Source organism: Ambystoma mexicanum, chromosome 7q (genome assembly GCF_040938575.1).
Source record: "Ambystoma mexicanum isolate Mex_15411 chromosome 7q, UKY_AmexF1_1, whole genome shotgun sequence".
Lineage (NCBI taxonomy): Eukaryota > Metazoa > Chordata > Amphibia > Caudata > Ambystomatidae > Ambystoma > Ambystoma mexicanum.
Window position 1 is genome coordinate 669,681,749 of NC_090941.1, and position 16,647 is coordinate 669,698,395.

Sequence of the window (16,647 nt, forward strand, 5' to 3'; positions counted from 1 at the left end):
CAGCTCCTGAATGGTAGTTAAGCAGCCAATGGCTCCCGCCAGCTTAACCCCATTCCTGAACTCGTATGTATCTCCCATTTTGAAAATCTGTATGACAGTTCCTCTCATTTGCAAGCCAAACAACTGTCTGAAAAACAGAAACCATGGAACATCATCTTTGATAAAGACGAAATCTTACTAATAATTAAGAGATGCAGCAACTTCCGTGCCCCAGGACCTGATGGTCTGACCAATGAAATACTGAAAAAATGCTCCTGAAGCGTGGGATGAGTTCTGCCAACTCTATTTCAAAGGATTATGTTGAGAGGTGAAGTCCCGGCATCATGGAGATCAGTGATAATAGCAATTTTCAAGAAGGGGGATCGAGCTGACCCGAAAAACTGCTACCTGATTGCTATTGATGTTTTGGGTAAAATCTTAGCTGAAGTTATTTTGAGACGTTTAAATGAGTGGATGAAAGCTTCGGGAAACTATGATCCCCGTCAAACTGGATTTGTAAAAGGAGTGGGCTGCGAACTGATTCTGTTGCTATTGAGTCTCCTAAAGATGAACACCCTATGAGCCGATTGTAAAATCTACTTAACCTGCATTGACCTAGAACAAGCGTTTGACAGCATAAATGGAGAACTGTGGGAGAAAATGACCAACAGTGGTTGTTCTGAAGATCTTTTATTGGCAATCAGGAATGTGTACAGAGGCAGGTCACTACAAATCAGACTTGACAAAGAGGGGCAACTGTCAAAGCCTATTCCAACTTAAAAAGGCCTAAAACAAGGATGTCCCATGGCTGCCACTTTATTCAGCTAGTTCATTGCTAACTTGCGCAATGTCATGGACTCTACACCTTCATGCTCCCCAAAGATCAATAGTTACATGATGGGATGACTTTTGTATGCTGATGATTTAGTTATCTTAGATGGAACCCTGCGCGGTCTACAAAAGAAACTAGAAATCCTACAAAAGTATGTAGAACAGAATGGCCTAAAAATCAACGTCGATAAAACCAAAATAATGATCTTGGAGAATCGAAAAGGATTAAGCTTAAATCGTAAATTGCATCTTAAATAAAGTCCTTTCCATTAAAATATCTAAAGGCAATAATACGTTTAAGCACCTGTGAAACCCCATGAACAGAACACCTAGAGGGCAAAACTAAACAACTAACTGCTTAAGGCGTATTCATCATATGGAAAGTTTTCGCTTCTACCAATCATTCACTACTACAACCAGAAGTGACCCCTGCTCTCATCTACGCTGCTGCAGCCTGTCTCCGGCTGCCATGGGACTTATGGGACCGCCTGGAAGGCAGATTCTGGAGACGGATTCTACAATTACCCAATGCGGTACCCGTGGCGGTGATCAGACACAAAATCCACCTTCTATCCTTGCACTTAATGGTGGTTTGAAAGTCCCTGCTGCTTTTTTCCAAATTACACACCCCTGACTGTCCACCTCAATATAACATCCTATTGACAAACAATGCCATAACCCCCGATTGTTCTCTGAAGATATGGCTTGATAGATGTAATGACATCGTGTCAAATCTAGGATTGTTAATTGACACACTAATTAGATATCCCACGTATGTTAAAAGGGTGCTTTGGGCTGATGATTGGGGAGAGAGGGAACAAAAAAGAGTAAACTCTAAAGTCCATTTCCTTTCAAAACATCTTTCTGCGTCATTTAACATGACTCCGTCATACCTCAAAAATTCCAGAGCGTAAAAAGAGACTTGTTCCTTAGATTTAGGTTAAACATTCTGCATACACAGACCACATTATGTAGATATGGTGTGACCTCAGGAGCTGAAAACTGTAGACTGTGTGACGCCCACGTGGAATCTTTGAATCATTTAATCTTGTTCTGCCCTTCCTTGATTATATAGAACCCTGTATTTCTATAATAGATTGGCAACAAATATTCTTGATGCAGAAGCTTGGTGGGAGGCCCTCTACAGGGGAGACCATACAGGACCAACTCATGCACTTGTGACATTTCTGGAGATTCTATTTTTAAAGAAATTCAACAATTTGAATTTTGAAGATGATTTGTTTTGTAACCTGTGATTGTGATAGGCAAAGGTTTGTAATGAACTAAATGCTATGAATAAAAAAAATAGGTTGAGTACCTGAAGTAATGGAGGATGGAGTTGTGCTGATGGTGGAAGTCATATGCTTGACAGCTGAAAGTTTCTTTTATGAACCGGGTGAGGATGAACGAAATGGGCCAAAGCAAGGCTTCTTATGATTCGTAGTGAAGGTTTGAAACCTCCTGCACCCAGAAAGGAAAACTAGAAACTCTGCATAGTAGCGGGGTGAATCCTTTGTATGGAAGTAAAGGAGTACTTTTTACTCTGCAACCACAGAGGTGCCTTGAGTCACGAGAGCTTGTCATTGCTAAAAAAAATATATCCAGATGAAAGGTAGGAGACTCGGGAAAAGCACCAACGAATCAGGAAGACCTTGTAAGAGAATGAGAGTCCTGTCTTTGAATTCTGGGAAACATAGTAACAATATCAATTATCCAATAGACCATGTGAGAAAGAGGCCTTGGTGCAGCACTCTAAGAAACCTAGTAAAAGTACCAATGTTCAAAATACATTGTAAGTGAAACGACCGTGAACCAAGCAACATGCTGTTTGTAAGGCAGTGTGGAGTAGGAATACTACCACATAAACCATAGTAAGATTGTATGAGAAAAGCTGCATTCTAATTGGAGTCACAATCTCACACCATTCACAACCAAGATAGAGCTATTTTGACAGGGATAAATTGGTACACAGTATGGTAGAATTTCATTACTATTTTTGTTTTTTCTGACCTGTTTTATCACCGCTCTTCTGTCTACAGATGTCTACCAGTGCTGATAGCAAAGATGCAGGACCTATGTTTCTGTGTGAACAAGCAAGGAGCAGGGGCATCAGCTGTGTCCTCTGGCTCAGGAGGTCTGTAATTGGGCGACTGCTCTTGGAACGATGCTCTTGGCAGCCCACTTGGCTTGTGTGGAGGATTGCCAAGGAAACTACCTGAGTAGGCTCACATCCCACATGCACTCCCCACACACCTGGAGAGCTGCACAGTTCATGTGTATAATCCTTCTTGAGGATATGGGGCTATCCATTGTTCCTCCTTTTAGTCACTCAGCAGAGCTCCTTTTGCTCAGACTGGGTCACTGCACAGCCTTTCTCCCTATGTGGCATTTCATTTTTTTTGTTGAACTGGTTGGTGATGATCGATCATGTGTTTCTAAACCTTACCCCTCATCCTCAAAGTAATTCTCGTTTTCATGGTTAGCACAGGATGTTGGCCAAAAGGGTCTGGACCTCCAACTGGCGAGTCCCCCATTTACACAGACACTGGACTTGCTGTCTCAACAGCAAGCCTGAGTTGCAATCCACCCTGCCCTCATTTGCAGAGGCTAGCTCATCAGTGCCTGAACAATTAGTCTGTGGACACTGGAGTTGTCTGACCACCACAAGGCCTAGCCAAGTGGCTAGGATGACTTTTTACAAGACTTCACTGATTGCATACAGTGAATACTTCTCAATTGATACCGAAACATTTCATTTTTATGGACGCTAAGTGTTTGCACACCATTGACTTTGTCAACTCTTCATGGGTTGGGTACCTATCCGACGTGTTGTAAGTGTAGACAAGTATGGAAAAAAATGTATCTTGTAATTGCTATTTACTGGCCCCTAATTATAAAGAAAATTCAAACAAAGCAATAAGAAAGGTAGGGCTTTAGAGATCATTTTACCAATGTTCACGGCATGGGCCAGGCCACGTTTAGAATGTTTTGTTTATCGGGTTTTATTTTTTAATGGTTAAAGGTTTGGCAGCAGGCCATCCAATGAAAATTCAAGAAGTGGAATGGAACCACTACAGGTTATTTGTACTATAACCTAATATCGTGCTGCAGGGTTTGCCTATGGCACATGTGCCCATCCACCAAATGTATTAAGGATTTTCATTGAGCACATTCCTAGTACACAAATTGGTTATTTTAGATGAAGCAGATGACTTTTTGGGAGAAGCAGGACATTGGGGGCCTCAGACCTTCAGATATGTGGCATACCAGCCACTTTCACTCCCAAAAAATAGGCAAATAAACCCCCTCCAAAAAAGGAGTAAAAACATTCATGACACAAAATAGGAGACTGATACAAAGGCATACCCGTCAACTCTCCCATATTTGGGGGTTTGTCACCTGTCATAGTTAACTCAACCATAATCCCCTTGCCCGTCCTTTGTCGTCAACATGCTCTCAATTGCCAAAAACAAAATCATCCTTTTTCGCCTGCCTTGGCAACTCCAATGTTTCACAGGTGTGCAATGGTGCCTGCCCAATGCTTATGCCCACGAAGCTCTATGCAAATGCTCTGGTCAGTGTTATTAAGGAAGGACCTATAATATTACTGCCTGATATAAAGAGTAACTTTAAGTTAAAACTGCACCCGTTGATGTGCATGAATTAGTAGGTGCATGCAACCATTACGGAAAAAGTATCGGTTTTAAAGTTAGATGGGTGGTATGCCAAGTAGGGCTCTTGTGTTGGGGGGTGGGCCATGGAGTGAAGGAGAGGAATGGTGCCAGGTAGGTTTGCGTTGTGGGACTGGTGTAAAGAAGAGGCAGTACACCAGGTTAGGGGGTTTATGATAGTTTCATGTTAATTGGCAGGTCGGAGGAGGGGCGAGGGAGTAGCGGAAGGAGGTTGTGTGGACGGAGGTGGGCACAGTTCACTCCTTATTTTTGGACACTTAAACCACTGGGCAAAGTAATGCAAAGTAATGCTCGCCTTGAATCCATACAACCGAAAAGCGCAGTGTGTTTATCTAGCTTTCAAACAACATAAATATGAATAAGTCTTTTTTTCGGCCGATTGCATTTAAAAATAGCTTTTTTTTGGTTGGAAAGCTTTGGCAGTTAAGTATGATCTGGTTGTGTTTTTGTACGGCACAAGCAGATGTGCAACATCTACGCAAACCCACGACCTTGGATTGTGATGCACTAAAACACTGACGTGTAGTCTAATTTTCTTTAACGGCAGTTTGCAATACACTTTTTTCAGTGATATTCTCGGCTAGTCGTTTTACCTTTCCCCATGGCAACTTTGGTAAATGTGTTTCTCGTTTCCATGCATGTATGCAGAGGCATTGCTGGCGGGGGAGCTTAGGGGTGTACAGCCCTGGGTCTTTTAGTTGTAGCCCCAGATAGAATCTCAGGGTCTACAACCAAAAGGCTAGCTAGCCCCGAGTCCCGACAATCCTCGTAGCCCCAGATCTTTTCCATACCTAGCAACACCCCTGCATGTATGTTTCAGGGGTCGAAATTAAGATTTAATGAGCAGGAGCTAAAACGTGCTCTTGGGCATCGGCCATCACCTAGTAGGCAGAGCTACCCCTATTGAACCACAAGGTGGTACATAGCATGACACATCTACATTTTTTGTGAGATGCATACTTTAACTTTGTGTCCATTATATACAATTAATTATGCTTTGAATTTCTTCTGATATTTCTAATGGTTCTTTATGCATATTCACAGATACGGAAAGTTAATGCCACATAGGCATGTTTGTAGGGCACCAATTTTCCCCAGGAGCCCAAAGTAGCTCTTCGTAGATGTTGGTGTCAAGCTAACCAGGCTCTCCTAGCCCTGTAGCAGGAGCTATTTAGCAATTTCGAACCATATCCATCTCCACATGTTCATTACTCCTTAGGTATTTTTTCTTCTCCAGCATGGGGTCTGGCATGGATTCACATGCTCATGAATATTCCCCGTCAGGCTGGGAATCCTCGGTAAAGAAAAAACCAGTATCAGTTTTGTTTCTGATCTGTCTTTCGTAGTAGTAACCAATCACTGATCTCTGCGTCATACTGACCACAGCCAATGACTGCCCTCTACCTAAGCCCCGCCTCTGGCAGCCATCTTCAGATTTTTACCGCACGTTCAAGTGTTGGGATCCTCGTGCTATTGCTCTCGAGCGTTAGTGCTATTTGATTTTTCGGTCAAAAGAGCCTCAAGCTCCACCGTTTCTTCATCCGATCAATGGGGACCCGATTCGGATTCGTCTACGCCCCTCAAGGGTGAAGATTTCGTCGAGCCACGCTTTTGGAGGACTCCAGAAGTTTCTCAGGCCCATCTCGGACATGGCCCAGGAGAAGGGAAGCTCGACGCCCGGAAAGCTGTTCAGGGTCTGCCCTGGATGCCAGCTTCAGAATGTCTTTAAGGAGGACGAACACTCCTTTTGTCTGTACTGCCTACATGAGGACAAGACGCACGTGGAGAAGGACTGTGCGTTTTGCGGCAATATGTCGGAGCGGACCATGAAGGACCGCCATCAACGTCTCGCCAACTGGCTGGAAGGGAAGAGCCCGTCAGGCGAGAAGAAGAAATCATCCGAGCGGTCTTCTAAGACCTTTGAGGACGCCCCGGCGACGGGGGTCCAACACAAGGCCAAGCACCGCGAGTCCGCTGGCACCGGGAGCGCCGAACGGTCGTGCTCTACGGGCGCCAGGCAGGGCGCACCCTCCCCGGCACCATCAACCACGAGCCAACGCTCTGGTTCGGGTAAGAGGAAGGCCGAGCACCCGGCGAAGCTCCTGGAGAGGCCCCGGTCGAGCTCGAAGGCCCCATCGGAGGGAGAGCGAGGCAGTGACCCTCCCCCCAAGGAGAAGGCGGTGAGCGCACCTAAGGTGGTGAAAGCCTTCATCCATCCGGCCAAGACCTCTATCGAGACAGTCGCGGCGGCCCTGGCTCAGCCTGTGGAGGCTACACCAGTGGTGGCGACCTCGGGGCTCAGAGTCTCCCTGCCACCGCGGGGGGAGTCCTCTTTTATGCCCATCGACAGGACCCCCGTGAAACCTCCGACGGAGAAGAAAAAGGGGGGGCAGAGGGTCGTTGTGGATTCGGCCTCAACCTCTGAGGAAGAGCTGATCGAAGTCTTAAGCCACGGCATTCGGCGTGGCAGAAGACCAACCCGTCGGGGGGGACCCCGACGTGGGAGACGACGATAACGTCGAGGGTGCCGACGGGGCCCCTGACCGCCCATCGGAATCCCCTCAACCAGTGCCGCAAGACAACTCGGCGGCCATTTTGTTGGCTATACAGTCCTTATGCTCGGAGATAAGGACGAGACTGCCGTTACCACCAGCGGAGGAACCGCTCCCGACGGGGGACCCGGAGCCAGGCCCTTCTGGGAGCCCTGCCCCTAAGAGAAGAAGGATTCATCCTCCACCTCCTTTTCAGCCATCGCGCCCTGTTCAGCCCTCCTCCCCGTCCACGACTCGTGGGGATGATACGGGGACTGACACGGCCGCGACGGGTACGGACGACGAGGTTTACAACGAGGATCTGCCGTCGTCCCCTCCCACCCGGGCTTCCCCGCCCGACGAGATTGGATCGTTTCACTCCATGATCGCCAGGGCATCCGAGCTTTTCCAGCTCTGCCCGGAAGAAAAGAAGGAAGGTTTCCTTTATCAACGGCGCGAGGCCAAGAGGAAGACGGTCCTCTCCGTACCTCTACTGGATGATATTTGGGATGAGGGCCTCGCCCTCCTCAAGAACCCATCCACGACGCCGGCTAGAAGGGATCAGTACGAGAAGTACCGGGTCCCGGACGCGGCCCCTTTGTGCCTTGGGGCACAGCCGACCCCGGACTCGGTCGTCTCCGCAGCGGCCAGGAAGAAAGCGGGGGTGGGGGGCGCGGCCTCTACGTCAACCTCCCCGCCGGACGGCGAGGGAAAGAAATTAGATACGATGGGACGCAGGGTCATCTCGTCTGCAGCGACGACGATTAAGGCGGCCAACGCCTTGGCTATTGTAGCCCGCTACGACAGGGAGTTGTGGTACAAACTGGCCCCCCTGCTGGACTTCCTACCGGAGGACAAGAGGGCGTATGCCCTAGAGATCTTGCAGGAAGGAGAGGTGGCGTCGGACCACGCCATTACGATTGCGACGGACATCGCTGACACTGGATTTCGCCAGTTGGGCAACGGCGTGTGCCTTAGGCGGCGTGGATGGCTCAAGGCTACTGACTTCCGTCAGGACGTGCAGACCAGGGTCTTGGACATGCCGTTCGACGGAAACAACCTGTTTGGGAAAACAGTGGACGATTCCCTTCAAGCCATAAAGGCAGACACGGAGACGGCCCGGGCTCTTGGGGTTCTCCAGCAACGGCGGCCGCCCTTTCGGAGCGGCGGAGGCAAACAGGGTGCCTCCAAAGGTTCCGGCGGCGGATTTTCCACCTACCGTCAAGCGGCCCGTTCGTCGTCGCAGGAAGCTTACAGGGGACGAGGCAAGTCAGGCGGACCCCACCGTCGTCGCCAAGGAGGTCAAGGCGGCAAAGCCTCGTCGAAGCAGGACTGAACCGGCCGTGGGGTCGGGCCCCCACCTAAGCACCCCGGTGGGAGGCCGGCTGGCGAGCTTTGTCAGCGTGTGGGAGTCCATCTCCACCGACCGTTGGGGGCTGGACGCCCTAGCCCAGGGTCACGCGCTCGAGTTTCTAAAGAGGTGCTCGCGTGTACCCCATGTGGCCAGGAAAGAACATCACGTCCCTCAACTTCTCTTGGAGGTAAAGGCGATGCTCAGGAAGGGCGCCATCAAGCTCGTCCCAAAGAGGCTTTGGGGCTCCGGAGTTTATTCAAGATACTTCCTCGTGAAGAAGACGACGGGAGGATGGCGTCCCATCCTGGACCTACGACGAATGAACAAATTCATCAAGGCACAGAAGTTCCGGATGGTCACCCTCCAACACGTCCTGGGTCAGCTGGAGGAGGGCGATTTCCTGTCGTCGGATTTGGAGGATGCCTACTTCCATATTCCCATCCTAAAGGGACACCGAAAGTTTCTCAGGTTCGTGGTCCAAGGGCGTCACTATCAGTTCAGAGCCCTTCCCTTCGGACTGAGGTCGGCACCCAGGGTGTTCACCAAGTGCCTCGCACCGGTGGCGGCGCAGCTGCACCGAGAGGGGATCCACGTCTACCCCTACCTGGACGGCTGGCTCATCCGAGCGAAGACGAAGGAGCTCGCCGTGGAGCACACGGCAAGGACCGTCCAACTTCTCATGGACCTGGGATTCTCCATAAACTACGCCAAGTCCCACCTGGTGCCCGCGCAAGACGCACTGTTTCTGGGAGCGAAGCTCGACACAGTGTCGCTTCTGGCCTATCCGTCGGAGGAAAGGACGAGGGCCATTCTGGGCAAGGTGCAGCGGATGCTGGTGCGGACGCGGCCAGAGTGCGTTCCATCAAGTCCCTCCTCGGAATGATGTCTTCTTGCATTTACCTCATCCCCCTGTGCAGGCTCCGGATGCGCCCGTTGCAGGAGTTCCTGGACGCGCGCTGGATCTAGACTACGGGCAGCTTCGAGGAGAGGATCACACTCGACGACAGTTTCCGACGAGCGATCCGGTGGTGGGGCACCCGTGCGCATCTGACCGCGGGCATGGACTTCCAGACCCCCGGCCACCAGGAGACAGTGACCACGGATGCCTCCCTGGAAGGGTGGGGAGCGCACACTGAAAATCTGCACGCGAGAGGCCTTTGGCTCCCGACCGAGAAGTCCCTCCATATCAACGTCCTGGAGCTCCGTGCAGTGTTTTGCGCCCTCAGGTCCTTCCTTCCGTCCCTCAAGGGCAAGGTGGTGAGGATCTTCACCGACAACACCACCACCATGTTCTACATCAGGAAACAGGGCGGAACCAGGTCCCCTGCCCTGTCCAGGGAGGCGCAGGATCTGTGGCATTGGGCCGTCGCCCAAGGGATGTTTCTGGTGCTGTTTCATCTGGCAGGGATAAAAAACACCATCGCCGACTCACTCAGCAGGGAGCTGCGCTCGTGCCACGAGTGGGAACTACGACAGGATCTAGTGGACCGCCTCTTCCGACGGTGGGGCACACCCCAGATCGATCTGTTTGCGACGGCGATGAACTCCAAGTGCCGGAGGTTCGCCAGCAGGTTTCCCCAGCCGAGGAGCATGGGCGATGCTTTCTCGTTCCCCTGGGAGGGCCCATTTCTATACGCGTTCCCTCCATTGCCATTGCTGATCCGGCTCATCAACCAGCTCAAGAGGTCACGGTGCAGGATGATCCTCGTCGCACTTGCGTGGCCGAGGCAGATATGGTTCCCGGGCCTTCTGGACTTGTCAGCGTCCCCGTCAATCAAGCTGCCAGGGGACGCGGATCTTCTCTCCAGGGAAGGAGGCGCCATCCTCCATCACGACCCGAAGTCGCTGAACTTGCAGGCCTGGCACCTGCAGCGTTAGAGTTTGGAGGATACGACATACCGGCCGACTGCAGAGAGGTTCTTGCAAAGGCCAGGGCGTCCTCAACTCTTAAATGCTACGGACACAAATGGAAGATGTTCTCTGTCTGGTGCCACGCACAGAAGATTAACCCTCTACGGATTACGGCTCCCCAAGTTCTGCCGTACCTACTGACGCTGGCCAAAGCTGGACTGGCGCACGCGTCCATCAAGATTCATCTTGCTGCGATCTCCCGATACACCAGAACCACGGGGCGGACGTCCTTGTGGTCTCATCGTCTGGTGAAAGAGTTCATGAAAGGACTGTTCAGATCGTTCCCGCCGGTGAAGGCTCCGGCCCCGGCGTGGGAGCTCAACGTGGTGCTGACCAAGCTCATGGGACCTCCGTTCGAGCCTCTGCACTCGGCTCCGTTGAAGTTCTTGTCGTGGAAAACAGCGTTTCTTGTGGCCATCACCTCCGCACGACGGGTGGGAGAGATCCAGGCCCTTTCCTGCAAGGCCCCGTACTTGACTTTTCACGACACGAGGGTAGTGCTCAGGACGCACCCCTCCTTCATGCCCAAGGTGCCGTCGGACTTCCACCTCAACGAACCCTTGGTGTTGCCTGTTTTCTTCCCGTCGCCTTCGTCGCCGGCTGAAAGGACTTTGCACTCGCTGGATGTGGCTAGAGCGCTGAAGTTCTACGTGGACCGCACAAAGTGTTTTCGGAAGACGTCACAACTCTTTGTGAACTTTGGACCTGTCAATCAGGGGAAGGCTCTCTCAAAGGCTTCCATTTCCAGATGGCTCTCCGGCTGTATCATGTACTGTCATCGGTTGGCAAACCGACCGCTGCCTGGCCGTCCGAGAGCCCATTCCACCAGAGCGATCGCAGCTACCACGGCGTTCCTATCTGGTGTGCCCTTGCTGGACATCTGCAGGGCTGCTACGTGGAGGTCGACGCACACCTTCACGAAATTCTACTGCGTCGATCGGGATTCCAGGGAGGAGTCCAGGGTCGGCCAAGCAGTGCTGCGCAACCTGTTCGCCTAAGGTGAGCCTGGTGAGGAGGTAAGATTTGCTTAATGTTGAGTTTGATGTAATGCTTAATGTTGAGCCTTTGCCACCTCCCGTGGTTGTGCATGTGTGTACTGCTATGTATTCTTTATTCATGAGCATGTGAATCCATGCCAGACCCCATGCTGGAGAAGGAACAAGTTACTTACCTGTAACTGTTGTTCTCCAGCATGGGTCTGGCATGGATTCACATGCGAACCCTCCCGCCTACCCCTCTGCGGCTCTTCACTTGATCATACTGCCACTTCACGTGCTACCAAATCTGAAGATGGCTGCCAGAGGCGGGGCTTAGGTAGAGGGCAGTCATTGGCTGTGGTCAGTATGACGCAGAGATCAGTGATTGGTTACTACTACGAAAGACAGATCAGAAACGAAACTGATACTGGTTTTTTCTTTACCGAGGATTCCCAGCCTGACGACGGGGAATATTCATGAGCATGTGAATCCATGCCAGACCCATGCTGGAGAACAACAGTTACAGGTAAGCAACTTGTTCCTTCTTCTGTCTCGGGTTATCCCCAAATGTATCCCTCCCACCCATCTTTTCCTTTCAATGTACTTATCGTTACATTTTCTAACACCTAACAGAAATTGTCACACTCTTAATTCATCGTTAACATACTTTTGAAATTCACTGGGGTTGCCTTTTTTTGTTTGTTAAAGGCATGAAAAATAATAGACTCATTGTTTACTTGTAAGCCATTATTCAAAATGAGCCTGTCATCTGAGATCCTGGCACTTGTTTCGATTGGGTACCCAAATGGTTTAGACTGTCATTGTTAGTTGATTTTGCTAATGACCTTGATTTGTATTAAGATGCATCCAATACTTCCGTGTTTTAACTTTAAAATTCGCAAATTTATCAGATGCAAACCTCTCCTGTGGTGTTCTTGGCCTATAGAATTACTGAATTGTTTGTGTAGGGCATTATAGGTTTAGAAAACTCAAGGACATGCTTAAAGTAAGAAGTGATCCATACAGTGCTGTTATGCAAATATTGGAACTAAGTATGTTTTAACACAATTCTCTGAAGTTTTAATTCTCTCGTTTCCTTTTCTAGGGCGCCAATGCCTCTGCTTTAGAGAAAGAGATCGGTCCGGAGCAGTTCCCAGTCAACGAGCACTATTTTGGTTTAGTGAACGTAAGTATATTGGCACAACATTGTAATTAATGCTATGGGCACATCTGACTTTTGTTTGTTGCTTTAGAAGACCTATGAAAGGCAAGAGACACCACTATTTTAGCTGCCTTTCATGCACATATCTCCAGGGATTGAATTTAAGATTGGACGAGCAGGAGCTAAAAGCAGCTCCTGGGTATTCTGCAGTAATTAATGAGCAGGAGCTAGTACATAGCATTCCGCAAATCTAGCTTCCATGTAAAATGCAAAGTTAACATTGTGTCCTTTTTTTCATGACATCCTCATGCTTTATATGTCATATAGATGTGTCCTAATGCTTATTTATAAATGTTCCCAAACGCAGAAAGCTAATGTAAGTTTGTTCCGCATCAGTTGGCCCTGCAAGCCAAACATAGCTACTGGTAATTGTTGGTGTCAAGCTAACGAGGCTCTTCTAAATAGGTCCCAGCTCCCCTTGATTTCGAACCCTGTATCTCACTGCTATTGCACTTGGGTCATTACAGGAGCAGAGGAAGTGATGAATCGTATACCAGAGCCCAGGCTCACAGTGTACTAGTCGCCGTATGTACTACAGAGATTGAAATAAATATTTGATGAGCATGAGCTAAAAGCAGTTGTTGGGTGTCTAGCAATTGGTGTAAGCAAGATTGTCCACTGGGTAATGAGGCGCAAGTACATAGTGAGATGCAAATATAACTTCAAGATGATATGCACCTATAACTTTGTGTCATTATATAGGGCACATTATGCTTTGAATGCCTTAAAGAGGAGTCTCCATGCTGTTTTATACTCTTTCTCTTTTGTTCTTTCTATCTCTCTTTATTGCTTTCTCTACCTCTCACTCTAGTTTGTATGGCACCAGTTGGCCTCGGGAGTGAAAGGTAGCTCTTTGTAGTTTGCCAGTCTCAACTTTCAAACTCCACTCCCAGGCTACCACCTCTCAAGCTAGCTGCACTGAAAAGTTTAAAGCACCAGTTCAGAGCAGCCCTTCAACCCCTCCACCTTACTCCTGGTAGTCACCACTTACAGGCAATCTGCATCCCAGGCACCAGACTCTGCCGGATTCCTGAGAAGTGCAGCAACTTCGCTTTTGGGTGAGGATTACTACGCTGAGAAGCCCTACCAATGATAGGGTTTGCATTATACAAAGCAACTTTGCTATCAACACTGACAATTGCATTTCAAATGACTTTGAATTCTCAAGGAGTGCGCTACTCTCCATTGTTTTACCAGCTATTGATGCTGTATTCATCCTTTGGACCTTTTGAAATTATCTATTTTGAAGAAAAACAAATCATGAATTGATAGAATTCAACATTTTTTTTTTTTAAAAAGGAGCAGATGATGCAGAAATCAAAAAAAGATTTGAGCCCAAAGCTGAAAGAATCTCCTGCGATTGGGGTTCTCCCAGTAAGCAGGACCTCCCTCTGGGGACTGAGAAGCTACCATATAGTGTGCTGCAAGTAAATGTGCATGTTTGTATAGCCTGGGCCAGTTAAAAGTAGGTCCTGGTAACTGCTGGTGTCCCGCTAGCCCAGTCATGTGTAGGCTAAAAGCCCAGAAAGAATATCCCTTCACTGGCAGCAGTTTTGACCCCGATATTGCAAATGATAATCCACTGCAGGCCAATTTTTTTCAGTGGTGCTATGAAAATTGTTCAGTGACACATCTACTGAAAATTGTTCTAAAATCTTTAACAATGCGCAGTATTGCTGGAAAGATGTTTTATTTTTGCGTTTCAAGTAGGAAACATTGATTTCTTTTGGTACATATGACGTGTCTAATACACAATTGTAATATATGTGAACTATTTAGGGTACGCCTGTACACTTTTGGTCCAGGGTTTTAATATATCATCAGTTACCAAGACGATCAATTGTATTTTAACAACGTTCACATTCATCTAGCAATCTGAATCAAACTTCTCTTATAGTTAAGCAGAGCAAGAAGTGAAATTTTAGATTTCTTTTTTATTCATACAAAAATATATACAAATGGTTAAACCTCAATCTTATTTGTTCCTAAAACCTTATACAATAAAAGAATGCAGCATCATCCAATCAGTTACTACTCTCAGTACGTCTCTGATGTTTTCAGATTCTGGAAATTTCCTAATAAAAAGGATCTAGCGCCTGTTTCAGGCAATAAAGGGGGGAGGATACCTTTTAGTCTTGGGCATGCCCCCTACAGGTCCACCTCATTATCAGATTTTGCATGTAACGTGGCTCGGAAGGCTATGTTCGAAGGGATTGGTTCCTCCGACGTATTTCACATATATGACAGGTAATCACCACAGCTGTGCTGCTTCCGAACATTTTCTGCATCTGCGTCCTGCGTCCATGCGCTGTCGTCGAGGGCCTCCGTCGAGCCGACATCACCGGATGTTAGAAGTAGGACGCACGACGCCCGTAGCCTCAGTTCCGTTTTTTCCAAGAGGTGACTCTCTGTGCCGTCGGCATAAGTCCAAGGAGTCTCTGTCCCAGAGTGGGTCCCTCCACTCCTCTGCCTCTTCGAGGCACTCGCGGAAGTGCCGTCACCAGTCGCCTTCCCCCATCCTCGTCCGAGGACTCCGCCCGTCGGCAGGTTGCTTGTCCCAACAAGCATTCTTCTCCTGCGGAATGGGATGCATTTCGTACGGAGATGATGGTGATTTTCCAATCGCAGGGCTCTGTTCCGTCCGCGCCTTCGGAAGAAGCCGGCAGGGAACGTGCTAGGGCCACCGCTCGCAGGCCTTCGGGTTCAGAGGCTCAGAGGCTCGGGGGGTCGGCGCGATCATCGGGAGCCTTCGAGGTCCCGATCAGACAAGGTGGATCGCTCTAGCCATGCCCGCTCCAGGTCCAGGTCCTCGACGCCCTCGAGACCGGTGGATCCTGTGAGGTCTTCTAAGAAGACGTTGACGCCATCAGCGCCATGTCCATCGAGGGACTCTCTCGAGGCTCTGCCTCCTTTGAAAACATCGGCGCCGATGCCGTCGAAGGACACACTCGGGGCTCTGCCCTCAAGACCTGTGTCGAAGCCATCAGCGCCACGCTCGACGCCGAATTTTCGACGCCCTCGATGCCTTTTGTGGAGGCTGTACCGGAGGTACCCAGTGTGTGGGTGGGAACTCTGAGGAAGTCCCTGAAGAAGTGGGTAAGGCCTGTATTTGAGCCTTTTTCTGTGCCCCCTTCCAGGGATTTGTTCCAGCCTCTGGATTATATTTCTGTGGTGGAGGAAGGTTTGGTTCCTGATGAGGTTCCTGATGACCTGTTATCTGGTCATAGCCGGTTGGAAGACCTGCGTCAGTCTTTGCACAACGCCAGTGGTCTTGATACCTCCCCGGAGGTTGAGTTTGGCAGGCCTGAGCCTGGTACGCATGCTGAATCTTCGTCCAGGCGACTCATGTCGAGGGTGACGGAGTACTTGGGGTGGTCTGCGCCAACAGTGGATTCTCTGCAGGATGACCTGGCGGATATCCTTGACCAAGGTCCACCCACTGACCCGGTGCTGCCATTTCATATGGCTTTACAGAGAAGGATGGCGGCGGCTTGGACTGCTCCGGAGAGTCTCCCGGCAGTGAGCAAGTCTTTGCCGAAAAAATACCGTCCAGCCAGTAGCGACCCCTGCTACTTGACTATGCACCCCACTCCAGAGAGTTTGGTGGTGCAGGCGGCTACGGCCCCAGCAAACCAGGCGTCGTACCCTACCATCCCTCCTTATAGGGACGACAAGCGTTTTGATGGCTGGGCGAAGAAAGTGTTTTCTTCAGGGTGTATGGCTTTACAGGCAGCCAACTCTGTGTGTGCCTTAGCATGTTTCACTCACACTCTGTGGAATTGTGTGTCTTTGGCGGCTGAACATATTCCCAAAGGGGAGGAACGGGATGGTTTTCTTGCTCTTGTTCAGGATGGCAAGTGGTCTGGACATGGCAGATTGTGTCAGCCGGTCCATGGCGGCGAGCACCGTAATGCGCAGATTTGCGTGGTTGCGGAAGTCAGGGTTTGCTCCTGACGTACAAGCCTGACGTCTCAACATGCCCTTTGATGGTGAACATCGTTTTGGCAGCAAGGCTGACGAGAGCCTTGAGAGGTTGCAGAACTCCAAAGCTGCAGCAAAGTCGTTGAGCGCTGAAATTCGCCAACCTCCACCTTTTCGTCCTAGGGGATAGCAATGGAGGGGAGGTTCCTTTCGATACTACTCTTCCTTT

General features: G+C 49.5%; 1 protein-coding gene across 1 annotated transcript in view; it reads left to right on the top strand.

The window, feature by feature from the left end:
• The window catches only part of USP12 (ubiquitin specific peptidase 12), a 739,696-nt gene that overhangs the window by 199,240 nt on the left and 523,809 nt on the right, over window positions 1-16,647 (top strand). Inside the window, exon 2 of the mRNA XM_069639238.1 lies at window positions 12,381-12,461. Coding sequence (XP_069495339.1) covers window positions 12,381-12,461 — 81 coding nt within the window. The remainder of the gene's footprint in view (window positions 1-12,380; window positions 12,462-16,647) is intronic.